This window comes from Bos grunniens, chromosome 5 (assembly GCF_055505025.1).
Source record: "Bos grunniens cultivar Pamir isolate PY7600 chromosome 5, Bosgru_T2T1.0, whole genome shotgun sequence".
NCBI classification, from domain to species: domain Eukaryota; kingdom Metazoa; phylum Chordata; class Mammalia; order Artiodactyla; family Bovidae; genus Bos; species Bos grunniens.
Genome location: NC_141169.1, coordinates 106,684,541 through 106,698,112, shown reverse-complemented (window position 1 = coordinate 106,698,112; position 13,572 = coordinate 106,684,541). Strand labels below are relative to the sequence as shown.

Below are 13,572 nucleotides of genomic sequence, written 5' to 3'. Positions count from 1 at the left end.
AGTTTAAATTGATTAATGACAATAGCTTGTGAAAAAGAAAGATACTGACTGGGTGATATAATTGCGTTATATCAACACAATTGGGAAACACGCACGTTGGGAGAAGGGAGCAGAAACGACCAGGAATGAAATGGAAACACCTACCTGGAAGACGTGGTGAGCGACCAGACTAGAGAACGAAGACGCAGTGGTGCGGCCATCTGTCTCCTACTCTCTCATCACTTGACCTCTGCCCTACACATCTAGCACACTTGGTTCCCTACTCACCTTCCTCCCCAGCACCCTGCTGGGAATGAACCACTGTGGTTTTACAACACCGCGCTTTATGCAAAGAACTCTCACGCGAGTTTTGTGGTTTGAGAGTAGCTCCATGTACCCTTCCCATCATGATCATCCATGAACTCATACCAGTGCTCTAAGAGCACCAGGAGGTACTAAAAAAAAACCTTCTTGTTCTGGTTGTCAGCCAACTTACTTTTGGCGGTAGCCACCCCAAAAGGGGAAAACTGAGGCAGTGAGAAGCCAGCCATCAACCCTGCTGGGTAGGTAGGCAGTGTGAAATGATCAGACCCTAACCTGTCTGATCTAGTGATGGTCTCTGGCTGAAATGGGTGGAAAACCATTCTTACCTCCTCCCTCCTGGAAACTCCCTTCAACCAAATGGGGTCCCTCCCCAAATACTGCCAGGTGGGTCTTCCTTGTAACATTGCCCAGGAGCAGAGGCCATCTTTCTCACAAGATTGTGGGGGAGTGAATGAGATGGTGCAGGTGAGGTACCCAGAAGGTGGTTGGCACATATTAGGTGCCCAGGAAGCACAGCTATTAGTTTAATTAACACGCCCTTCTCAGACACTCCAGATTCGTTCCCAGGGAGGCTGGGAGCTTATGAATTCCAGGATGTATAATGCTTCCTTAGATTATGCTACCTGTGAGATGCCAGCATCTTCTGGTTCTTTTTCCCCTGGGATTGCTGCCCAAGCTCCTTTGGAAAACCTCTGTTGGGAAAGGCAACAGGCGACCTCCCATCCTTTTCACTTTGCAATCCTAGAAGAAGGGCAGCCTCACCCGCCTTCCTCGGTTTGCAAAAAGACCCATGGGATTCTCTGGGGAGTAACACTCGAGTACAGTTTAAATTGGGAGCTCTCAGGACATCAAAACGTGCTTCCTTTATTTTTTAAGTAGAGACTGGAAAAAACTGGCAAATGGGTCTTTGTAAATTCAGAAGGAGAAAAGATGATTTGATTTTTTTTTTTTTTTTTTTGGTCATTCAGTTTCGGGGTGAGTGGAGGCACGGAGCTCTGCGCCGGATGGCGGGGCGGGGTGTTTTCTTATTGATGAAATGCACTGCGCAGGTCAACTCCGCAAACCGAAAAGGGAGAATCGGCTTGCGGGGGCGGGGGGGTGTGGCAGGGGGATAAGCGCCTGTTCAGAGGGCCGTGGATGCGGACGCGCTTAAGGGAGAGGCGTGCCAGGAGAGCGCGGGAAAGACTGCGGGAGAGGCTAGGGTGCTTCTGCTCGCCGCGCCCGGGCTCGCGCAGCCCCTGGCCGGGCGAGGGGTGTCATGCGGGAGTGGGGTGGGAGGGGGCAGCAGGCGGGGCCTGCCACGTCACTTGGAGAGAGTGTGTTGGGAAGGAAGGGCAGAGCGGAGAGCCGAGCCGCTGCAGTTGCGGCGGCTGCAGCGAAGGCTTGAGCGCTGGGGAGGTGGGTCCGCGCGCCCCGGCCTCCGGGGCGGCCCCAGGGCCCCTCTCGCAGGCCGGCGGCGCGGCTCGGAGGGAGGCGGTGGCGGCCGTGGCGGCGGGAACGGCGACCTTGGCCAGCGGAACGCGCAGTGGCCGTTGGGCGGAGGCCGAGCCCCGCCGGGCGTCTTGGCCGAGTCGGAGGGAGGCACATCTGGGGCACGAGTCCCAGCGGCGGCAGGGGGTCTGGAGCCGTGGGAGCTGGGACGTGCTGACACCCAGGGCGGACCCCCGCGTCGCGGAGCCCAGTCTGGGGCGGGGCGAGAGGGGCCAAGCCACGCGTCTTTTTCGGGCGTCCAGCTGCACACGCGCCAGGCTGCGGTTCCAGGTACTCCGAGCTCCATCTGGCATCCGGCGCGGATACCTGGAGGCGCGGGGCCGAACCCTCCACTCCCTGGTCGCCTCCCCAGACCTAGCCCGGCAGAGACCAGGGCTTCGGAACTCAGGGACCCGCCGCCGGGTCGGACTGCGAGCCCCACCCTACAAAGAGGGCGCCGCCGAGAGCTGGGAGGCGCCGCGGCGCCCGGGTGGTGGTCGTGTAGTGGGCGCCGTCCTAGCGGCGGGGAGCGCAGCGCGGAGGGGACATGCGATCGGAGAAATCCCTGACGCTGGCGGCGCCGGGGGAGGTCCGCGGGCCGGAGGGCGAGCAACAGGATGCGGGAGACTTCCCGGAGGCCGGCGGCGGTGGCGGCGGCTGCTGTAGTAGCGAGCGGCTGGTCATCAACATCTCGGGGCTGCGCTTCGAGACGCAGCTGCGCACCCTGTCGCTGTTCCCGGACACGCTCCTGGGGGACCCCGGCCGCCGCGTCCGCTTCTTCGACCCGCTGAGGAACGAGTACTTCTTCGACCGCAACCGGCCCAGCTTCGACGCCATCCTCTACTACTACCAGTCCGGGGGCCGGCTGCGCCGGCCGGTCAACGTGCCGCTGGACATCTTCCTGGAGGAGATCCGCTTCTACCAGCTGGGGGACGAGGCCCTGGCGGCCTTCCGCGAGGATGAGGGCTGCCTGCCCGAGGGTGGCGTGGACGAGAAGCCGCTGCCCTCCCAGCCCTTCCAGCGCCAGGTGTGGCTGCTCTTCGAGTACCCGGAGAGCTCGGGGCCCGCCCGGGGCATCGCCATCGTTTCCGTCCTGGTCATCCTCATCTCCATCGTCATCTTCTGCCTGGAGACGCTGCCCCAGTTCCGTGCAGACGGTCGAGGTGGAAGCAACGGTGGCGGCGTCTCCCCAGGGTCCAGGGGCAGTCAGGAGGAAGAGGAGGATGAAGGTGACTCCTATACCTTCCATCCTGGCATCGCCCCCGGGGGAATGGTGGCAGGGGGCTCATCCTCACTAAGTACTCTCGGGGGCTCCTTCTTTACCGACCCCTTCTTTCTGGTGGAGACGCTGTGCATCGTCTGGTTCACCTTCGAGCTGCTGGTGCGCTTCTCCGCCTGCCCTAGCAAGCCAGCCTTCTTCCGGAACATCATGAACATCATCGACCTGGTGGCCATCTTCCCCTACTTCATCACCCTGGGCACCGAGCTGGTGCAGCAGCAGGAGCAGCAGTCGGCCACTGGTGGGGGCGGCCAGAACGGGCAGCAGGCCATGTCCCTGGCCATCCTCAGAGTGATCCGCCTGGTCCGCGTGTTCCGCATCTTCAAGCTGTCACGCCACTCCAAGGGGCTGCAGATCCTGGGCAAGACGCTGCAGGCCTCCATGCGGGAGCTGGGCCTGCTCATCTTCTTCCTCTTCATCGGGGTCATCCTCTTCTCCAGCGCCGTCTATTTCGCGGAGGCTGACGACGACGATTCGCTCTTCCCCAGTATCCCGGATGCCTTCTGGTGGGCGGTGGTCACCATGACCACCGTAGGTTATGGGGACATGTACCCCATGACGGTGGGGGGCAAGATCGTGGGCTCGCTATGTGCCATCGCTGGGGTCCTCACCATCGCCCTGCCCGTGCCCGTCATCGTCTCTAACTTCAACTACTTCTACCACCGAGAGACAGAGCAGGAGGAGCAAGGGCAGTATACCCACGTCACTTGTGGGCAGCCTGCCCCGGACCTGAAGGCAGCTGACAGCGGACTTGGCAAGCCTGAATTCTCAGAGGCCACCCGGGAGCGGAGACCCAGCTACCTTCCCACACCACATCGAGGGTATGCAGAGAAAAGGATGCTCACTGAGGTTTGATGGATGCGGGCAGTGCCTGCATGGAAGGAAGACACCAAACACACCCTTCTGTAGGGACCCTTCTTATCCTCCACTACTCGCACCCCAGCTCCAGGTGACCTCCTGACTCCCTCACCCCACAGTGGTTGGCGCCAGGACCATACACCTGGACTGTCAGCCTTGTTACTTGACCCCTGCAGCATCCCAGGTTTCTCCATCTAAGTGACATTTTTGAAATTCTAATGGTGCCACCCATTCGTGCCCATCTATGTCACGTGGATGAGATTTCCATCTGACCTTCCCTTGAGACTCTGATTTTTCACGTTTGGGACTTGTGATGTCTCTAGGAAGAGTGACGTCGACAGGCTGGAAACCAGGCATACCTGGGTCTTGTTTCTCCTTAGCATCCTTGGCTTTGGGGCATGCACCCTCCCATCGTAGCTTCTGGCCACATGCTAACTAGCCGAAGCCGGTGGACAGAAACAGTACTCATCCTGTTGTTTTCCTCCAGTGCCCTGTAAGGTCGGCTGGTCATTCTGCAGAGAAGCCTTAGGAGAGCCTTCAGTTGCACAGCCTGAACATATGTTATCTGTCTCTAATCTTGGATGCAATTAGAGAAACTACGATGACACTTGGCCATTTGGAGGACGTGAGAGGTCAGTCCTGGACCAAAAGGGCCAGTGGATTCTTCTAGCGTGACCTGGCACGACAGACGTTAGTCTCTGGTCTCCACTTAGCTTTCTCGACTCTGATTCCCCTGACTCTCTGGCTTCCAGGAAGGCTCCTCCTTCTCAGAGCCAAATACTCTGTCTGTTCAGGTGCCTTCCTGTGCAGAGGAACTGACAAAGGGGAACCACGGAGCTGCAAGAAATGGCCGAACGGAACCAAGTACCTGGCCTGACCACTTCTTAGAGAAGCAGTGTCCCTTAGACAGTGCCATCTCAGAGCGGTGGAGGAGTCTTTTTGCTGACAGCAAATTCCTTTCCCTCACTTCCCCCAGCCCTCTCTAGCCTTCCATCCTTCTTCCTGGGAATCTGACTTAGGTTTGCAGCTGAAGGCTTGCTAAAGCAGACTCCAGCTTAAATCTGCCGCCAGGTAAAAGCACACATTGGATGCTAGCGTGGGTTTCTGTTTGCATTTTGCGGGCAATGAGACAGGCGGTTTAGAGTAAGGAAGAAGCATTGTTCTTTTGCTGACAGCCTCACCGGTAGAGGGTTGTTTTTTTTTTTTTTTTGCTGAGTCAGGTAAACATTGTCCTGCTCCAGCCCTGGAGATGCAGCCGTTGGCTGTCACCGGGGAGATGCCCGGTGGTGCCCCCACCTGGTCTGAGCCATCTTCTTCCATGGTGAACTGAACTGCTCTTCCTGTACCACCTGCCCACGTCCCCTTTTTCTCCTCTTTGCACTGCCATTCATTTGCTGCCTTGATCAACTGTGATGTACTGTTCTGAGCTCTCCTGGGTGCAGTTCAGAAACCGAAAGGACTGTTAACATGTTTTCAGTTTTATAATCTAGGCTTTAAGACTCCTTGATGAGAATTTTTTTTTTTTTCTAAAGCTTTTCTCGAAGAGCCAACTTACGAGGTACAGCCTCTTGAGGGTTTTCTTGAGAGACACTGTGTCTGGATGTTGCCGCACTTTACAGGGTAACTTGGGGGCCACAGTTCCACTTTGTGCCTCGGTGTCCCCACCCATTTGATGGGAACATTGATGTCTGTCCCCCCACCCCCACTTCTTGGGGAATGGCCCAGGAACTCAGCTTGGATCCTGGGGGTGATGCTATGCAAATGCGTGAACTTCTGTAATGATTTCTAGCTCGTTACCCTGCTTCCCCCTGTCCCATAGGCCAAGCCTCCTCCCAGGGTTCCCGCTTTGGGTCCAAAGCCCACATCCAGGCCATTCTGGGTCCTTAGCTTTTTAAATCCCTCCCTTGCCTCTTGAACTGGGCCTTATTCTTTGCTTCTTCCCCTTCAGCAAGGAAGATGCTCTTTGGAGCGATTCAGTGGCATCCTTTTAGGGCCAGCACCATCTTGATTGGGAGTTTGGCTTCTCCAAATCTGAAATGCAGTAGAAAATGCTCATGATTCACACACCTGCTCTGAGGCTATGAAGTGCCAGTTTTCCACATCTGTTCTGGAATATTACTCCTGACAGTTCAGGGGGAGGGGGGAAGAGAAGGCCCACCCAGAGGCAAAAGGGATGCTCACGTCGAGAGTGAATGTTGAAACATGGATGTGTCCTTCTCAGAATGGGAGTGTGTGTGTTTTCATCGTCCTCACCATTTCAAGTCAGAGCATGCCCGAGTGGAAAGGGTTTATGAAGAGCTGGGCTCTCCGGGGATTCTGGTTGCCGTAGCAACCTTCCAGACTGTTCTATCTTCTGATTTGGGCAGCCAGGGAGAACGAGAGACGATGTATTCCCAGCTTCTGAAATGGGGACGCCTCTCACATAACGTTGTTTAGGGGCTGGCAGGGCTGGGACAGGGATGTGTGGCCTTTGGAAAATGAGGGTAAGCAGATCCCCAAAGCTTCCTATCTGGACCTTTCTTCCTGGTTTCCCCAGCCCATCACTGGAGCTATCTCATCTCACTCGAGTCTTCAGAAACTTGAATGCTAGGCAACTGCCAGTTAGACCATATTCTCTCTTTCGAAATGGCCTTGGAGGGGACTAGCTTCTCAAGAGGCAGCTGCTACTAGTTTTAGTCCATAATAGCACCATGGAGCACTCACGTCGGCCCCTCCCTGCTCTAAGACAGAGAGATGATGCTTCTTCCCAAGGAAATGTCTAGCTCCTGGGAGGGACCTCATAGATGGTTCTTCTTAAAGACATCCAAGACAAACTGGGAGGCTGTGACCTGACCTACTTCCTCTGATGGATTTCGCCAAGTGACCCCCTTTGACTCTGAGCCTCTTGATGTGGATTTTGTTCCCTGAGCACCGAGGGAATCTGTGCCCCATGTCGCCATGACAGCTGGGGTGGCGTTTTCACAGCTGTCAGCAGAGGGGTTCAGGTCTTTGTTACACCTGACTTGGGCCGGCAGGAGCTCCCAGAGGTCTTCCTGGATCTGTCAGGCTCAGCTGAGACGTGGGGGGATTCTTTCTGCCTGAGAAGCCCCAGGAGAGAAGGGGACAGCTGGCCGTCTTTGCACCCGAGGTAGGTTCTGCTGCTGGGGAATTTCATTCTGGCTCAGTCTTTCAGGTCAAATGAGAACAGGAGTGGGGAGGGGCAGAAAGGGGGCAGGAGAGCGTGCATCTGGGGAGAGTGAAGCCTTTGACTGTCTTTCCTAAGCAGCCTCCTCGCTCTCTCTCTTTCCGTGTGTTTCTGTCTCCATCTATATTACTCTCCTCTGTTTCTGCTTGCACACTGCTATCTCCCTTCACTCCCCCTTCTAAATCACCCCCCCTTTTCCTCTGCATTTTTCCCCCCTTCCTTCTTCTCTGCAGTCTCACTTGCTCTGCCTTGCTTTCTTCTCACCTTTCTGGCTTTCCCTCATCTGCCATTTGAACCTCTTCTTCCTTCTTTGTGCATCTTTCTCTCACTTTCTCGGGAGCTGGGAGCACCTTGGGGCATTTCAGTGGGGCTCACTCTTTGCATTCGAGGATGGCTGTGACCTTGGGTGTTTGCTCAGAAGGTTGTTCTCCAGCTGGTGGACTCTCTGTTTTCCTGCCAGTACAGCATCCTGTCCTAGTGTGCTCACCTCTGGGGGCGGAGTCCTGAGTTTCTGAAGCAAGATGAGATTGCTGTGGGTTTAGAAAACATCTCTGATGAAATTTCCTGAATCTGCAAGTAGAAAATAGAGAAGGCGGGTTGGAGAGAAGAAAGAGAACCTCATATATTTCAGATAAATATTTCGCTTGTGTAGCACTGGACTCTGCTCACTCTGGGTCCCCAACCTTGAGAAGCTTGCAGAAGAGTTCCGGACAATGCACTATAGATACAGTGAAATAAACACAGGAAAGAGGATGTAGGAGGAAAGCATAGAGTGGAATTAACCTAGAAAAAGCCTTAATTTAAGGCTGGCCTTCTGAATGCCCTGAATTCACTCAAAGGTTCTCAGAGCTGTCTCTCTCAAATCCTGAAAACAGAACAAAAGCAGAGTTCATAAATCCTAGTGGTGTGAAGTTCAGGGGACGACTCTCCTTAGAAAGATGGCTTGAGATTCACCAACCGGTCTATAAGGAGGCTTTTTCTTTGTGCATCTCTTTGCTGGAGGTCATGTAGACTGAGTCCCACGTGTATCAGGATATTAGGTTTTTGGAGGGTTGTTCAGTTGTGTCCGACCCTTTGCAACCCCGTGAACTGCAGCACGTCAGGCCTCCCTGTCCTTCTCCGTCTCCTGGAATTTGCTCAAACTCATGCCCATGGAGTTGGTGATGCCATCCAACCATCTCATCTTCTGCTGCCTCCTTCTCCTTCTGCCTTCAGTCTTTCCCAGCATCAGGGTCTTTTCCAATGAGGGTAATGGACATTTTCTAAAAGAGGATTGCAGTGACAGTTGTACTTCATAAGTTAACTCATAAAAGTCACTGAATTGTTTTTTTTTTTTTTTTTAAGTGACATGAGGCTAATAACCCCAGAGTTTCATGTCTTGTCTGGGAGATGGTTTGGTTTTATGAATCTAGACGTTAAGCCTCTCTAAAGATGGACCAGATTGCATATTCGAGAAGGATGACAGTTTTTTTCTCTGCCGCATGGGGACACTTGAGAGCTTTCATGTTGCTCCCATCCAGTGCTAGGAACCATTTGTTTTGTTTTGAATTTTGACAATGAGACCATTGTGGGATTGACGTGCTCCTTTCTTTTGGCTCTGAAGACAGACTAAGCCATTTCTAGTCCATGTAGAGCCTGGGCAGCTTGTCTTGAACTAGGATAAACACGTTGGATGTGACTCGTGACAGCACAAAGACAATGAACTTGCCACCCCCCCCTGCCCCCGCTCCTCCCCACCCACCCAAAGCTAAGGGGTTTATACTTCACTGGCAAAACCTCACAAACAAATGCAGAAAATTCCACCTCATCTCTGTTTCCCTGGAAACTCAGAGTTCCTTGAGAAATTACACAGGGGCCAAGGTGTTATTCTCCTGGTCTGCTCCCCACCCTCCAGCGGCTGATCGGGTGTTGCAGGCTTATGGCTCATTCAGAAAACAGGAGAAGCGGGGGTGAGGGTCTTCCCTTAGCCAGTCCTCCTCTTGGAGTGCTCATCAGATGCCATTGCTCTCTGCTCTCACTTGCCTTCCCCTCACTGATCCCTTCCTTCCCCTCCCTGCCCTTGGTGCTTTTCCTTACGTGACACCTTCCAGTCCTGCTATTTATCATGCCTTCTCTCGGCTGGCTGAGCCCTTGCTTTTGGCAATGTTTTGTCCCCCGGCATCTCTCCATAAATGCCAAGATAGATTTCCAAGGAACGCAGTCCTCCTGGGACAATCTGGCTGGAACCTGCCGGGCCGGCTCTGATTGGTTCTGACTGTGAGTTATTGCCTGGGGAAGCAAAGTTTGGTCTAATTCTAGCTTGTCAGGGTCACTTAGGGAAGGAAAAGAAACCCATTCTTTAAACTGAAGGATTTCCTCTCTCACTCCCACTTGACGCCGGGCTGCCCCAGGGTACGAGGCTCTCTTGGGGCAGAATTGGGCTGGAGCTTGGGGCTTCTCCTGAGAGAGAGCCTCTAGATGCAAGCCACTGGGAATGAAGACAGATGGGCTCCTAGTTCCTGTGTTATCATGTCTCGTGATGAACCACTTTCCTGATCTGGGCCTGAGGTCCCTGCGGGGCTGGAGACGGTCATTTCTTTCCCCTCCCTTTGCTCTGAACTCCTAGAGAAGGGCGTTCTTGCCACCTCTTTGTTCCATATATTAAAAAAATCTTTTTGTTGGAGACTACTTGATTTACAATGTTGTGTTCATTTCAGGTGTACAGCAAAGTGACTCAGCTATGCCTATATGTACATCTACTCATTTTTTAAGATTCTTTTCCCACATAGGTCATTACGGAGTATTGAGCAGAGTGCCCTGTGCTATAAGTAGGTCCTTGTGAGTTATCTTGGTGCTCATCCCTAGGAAGGAGATGAAAACCTATCAGTGAGTACCTTGGAAAGGTTTTCTAGAATGAGTGACTGCTTCTTTTAGAACAAGAAAGAAAAAGAGGCAGACACCTCAATACTGGTATCTCACCTTGGCCATCCATACTGGTCTAACCTTGGCTATCAGCATTAGCTATTGGAGGCCTAGCCCTGGTGGAATTTATGACAATTAAAAAAATTATTTTATTGAAGTATAGTTGATTTACAGTGTGTTAATTTCTGCTGTACAGCAAAATGATCAGTTATACATATATAGACATCCTTTTTAATATTCTTTTTCATCATGGTTTATCTATGACTTTTTTTTTTGAGCACGGCTCTGACCTCATCCTTGTTGCTATGGAGAGGGTTTTCCTTTCGTCTGTCACGCGCCCGGCGGACACTCTTTGCCTGGCCCTAGAAAATGTCTTGGAGCCTTAAGTGGCCTTCATCACAGGTGCAGGAAATGCAGACAGACCCTGTCTCTTTGGCGAGAGTGAAACCACCATCTCCAAGGAGCCTGCAGCCGAGCTGTCTACGGCGCTGCTATTTTTGACATGCCTGCTTGCTCCCAGGACCTGACAACCGCTGTCTCCAGGAGACAGACAAACCCTGCTTTTGGCAGCAGACATTTTGCTTTGGAAAAGAATACGGGAAGACAGTCCTGCAGCCGGGAGTGGTCGGTGCTGTGCCTTCCCGCTCCTCCAGGAGGCTGGCACCCGGCCAGTGGGGTGGTGGGTCTGAGGCTGGGGCGGCACCGCCATCTGGGAATCCATCCTGCCCCGTGGGAGTAGTCCTAACAGGGATGAGAATGGCATCTTTCATTTAAGAAAGCATCTCAGTTCAGTGCTTTCAGACATCATGTCTTATAACAGAGGTTAGGAGCCTGGACTCTGGAGCCAGTTGGCTGGGTTCAGATCCCACCTCTGCCGCTCACCAGTTGGGTGATGTAAACCAAGTTCTGGAACCTTCTGTGCCTCAGTTTCCTTCTCTATAAAATAGAGGCATAAAGGGGACAATCTCATAGGGCTGTTTCGAGGATTAGATGAGTTGATATGAGTACCCTATTTATGTAACACCAAGTAACACTATGCACACAGTGTGATGTAAGCAAGCACCACACAGAGGTTGATATTATCAGTGCTGTTATCCTTCAACAACCAAATGCAATGGGAAGGCTAGGCATTGTTTTCCTCTTTGGCAGAGAAGGCAGTTGAGGCTCAGTGGGCAAGTTCAAGGGCACCTGGCTACTGAGTGGTCCACCGCCCTCAGGTGAGACGTGATGAGCAGAACCTAGGAAAAGTCCAATGGATATTCAGCAAGAAGAGAGAATGAATCATGGTTCCTGAATGTGCACATAGCTTTTTGTTTGGCCGCGTCTCGAAGCATCCCTAGTTCCCCATCCAGGGATCAAACTTGCTCTTCCTGCATTGCAAGCATGGAATCTTAACCACTGGACCACCAGGGAAGTCCCATGTTTTGTTTTTTAAACAAAATTTTTGGCTTCGCTGTGCAGTATGCAGGATCCCAGTTCTCTGACCAGGGATCGAAACCGAGCCCCGTGCATCACAAGGCAGATTTTTAACCACTGGACCATCAGGGAAGTTCCCGATAGGCTTTTATTTACTTGCCAGTTTGTCTTTTGACTGAAAATCCACAGGCTTCCCATGCTGTTTTCCTTCTGGGGCTCTGAAGGCACAGAATTGCTCATGCATCTTTCTAGAGGGTCTTTCCTCACCCATCACTGTTCTCTTCCCCTCGTGTGTTAGCAGCCTGGGAGGGTGGGAGTGGCTCTCTTCTAGAGCCTTCCTCTAACACTTCCTTTGAATCCTCTTCTTTGGGACAAATGCAGGGTCTCACAGGTGACCCTCAGGACAGAACCCATAAGCTGGACCCTGGCTCAGAGTTTTTGTCTACAGTTCTAGCGGCTTTCAGAATCCCACTTCCCTGGTCCTCACCCTCAGCGTCCTTTTTTGTCCCACCGTGTCCTTTCTCCTTTGCAGTGGAGTACTTGCTGACATTCCTTAGTTGTTTTCCACTGTTTTTTCCTCCTTTCAAGGGCTTCCGCAGTGGTGCTAGTGATAAAGAATCTGCCTACCAATGCCGGAGATGCAGGAGATATGGTTTCCATCCCTAGGTCGGGGAGATCCCCTGGAGAAGGGCGTGGCATCCCACTCCAGTATTCTTACCTGGAGAATCCCATGAACAGAGGAGCCTGGCGGGTTACAGCCAATGGGGTCACAAAGAGTTGGACATTACTGAGTGTCTGAGCAATTTCCTCCTTTCAGAGGGTATAGGAGACCCTAGGGTCGAAAGAAGCTGCTCCCCACCTCCTTTGGTTTTCTGGTCTTCTTCACTGCGACTGAAGGGCAGCTGCTGGCTTGGGGGTCTCAGTTCCGGGCCAACAGCTGTACACATCCTTAGCTCATTCCTGAGGCCACTGCAGTGTCCCGCGGGGGACCTGGCCCCAGGCAGGAAATGGGACTGCCCTCCCCATCCTGAATTCAGAACTTCCTGGCTTCCTTGCTTTCAGAGTCAGAGAACTTAGGTCTGAACCATCTGTTAGCTGTACCTTGTTTAAATCTCTCCATGCTTCTGTTTACCATCTGCAAAATAAGGAAGCAAATTCCACTCAGCCCACCTGGTGGTTGCGAGGTTGCAAGCGAAAACATTTCCCAGGCCACACACTCTCAAGAGAGCCTGGCTCCCCACTCTGCCAGGCAGCCGATGGGGATTCAGTGACACTGATCGGCCACCCAGAGTGACCAGCCACCTGCACCTCAAAGAAAGGGCATCCCAGGTGATTTCATTTTCGTTCTCTGAAACCAACATTGAAATGAAATACAGCATAAAAAATAGACTCAGGATATAAACTTTTAAGCTTGAAGGCTCTTTTCTTAAAGGATTCATTGCAGAATCTCTAAATAAATTGTGCGTAAGACATGATTTAATATAGAGAGATTAAAAGATGCTTGCTCCTTGGAAGAAAAGCTGTGACAAACCTAGACAGTGTATTAAAGAGCAGAGACATCACCTTGCCAACAAAGGTCCTCATGGTCAAAGCCATGGTTTTTCCAATAGTCAAGTACAGATGTGAGAATCGGACCATAAAGAAGGCTGAGTGCCAAAGAATGGTTGCTTTTGAACTGTAGTGCTGGAGAAGACTCTTGAGAGTCCTTTGGACAGGAAGGCGATCAAAGCAGTCAATCCTAAAGGAGATCAACCCTGAATATTCAATGGAAGGACTGATGCTGAAGCTGAAGCTCCAGTACTTTGGCCACCTGATGCAAAGAGCAGACTCACTGGAAAAGACCCTGATGCTGGGAAAGACTGAGGGCAGGAGGAGAAGGGAGTGACAGAGGATGAGATGGTTGAATGGCATCACCGATTCAATGGACATGAGTTTGAGCAAACTCAGGGAGATGATGAAGGACAGAGAAGCCTGGCGTGCTGCAGTCCATGGGGTCACAAACGGTCAGACGTGGCTTAGCGACTGAACAACAACAAAAATCACAGGACCAGAGTCAGACAGAGTAAAGTTTCCAGAGGCCATGGTAGCTGAGTCATAAATCAGACAGACACTCATCGGCTGCTTTAAGGCAATTTGGTATCCCTGGGAAGAGAGAAAAGTC

At 52.5% G+C, this 13,572-nt stretch overlaps 1 protein-coding gene across 3 annotated transcripts in view; it reads left to right on the top strand.

Moving 5' to 3' along the window:
- Positions 1 to 2,311: 2,311 nt before the first annotated feature.
- KCNA6 (potassium voltage-gated channel subfamily A member 6) overlaps positions 2,312 to 13,572 on the top strand; it is a 36,669-nt gene continuing 25,408 nt past the window's right edge. For 2 of the 3 annotated variants that reach the window (XM_086402352.1, XM_086402350.1), the window contains exon 1: positions 2,312 to 7,037. In XM_086402352.1, the coding sequence (XP_086258478.1) occupies positions 2,321 to 3,907 (1,587 nt within the window). In that variant the 5' untranslated portion in view covers positions 2,312 to 2,320 and the 3' untranslated portion in view covers positions 3,908 to 7,037. The remainder of the gene's footprint in view (positions 7,038 to 13,572) is intronic. The other variant, XM_086402351.1, reaches the window with a different exon arrangement.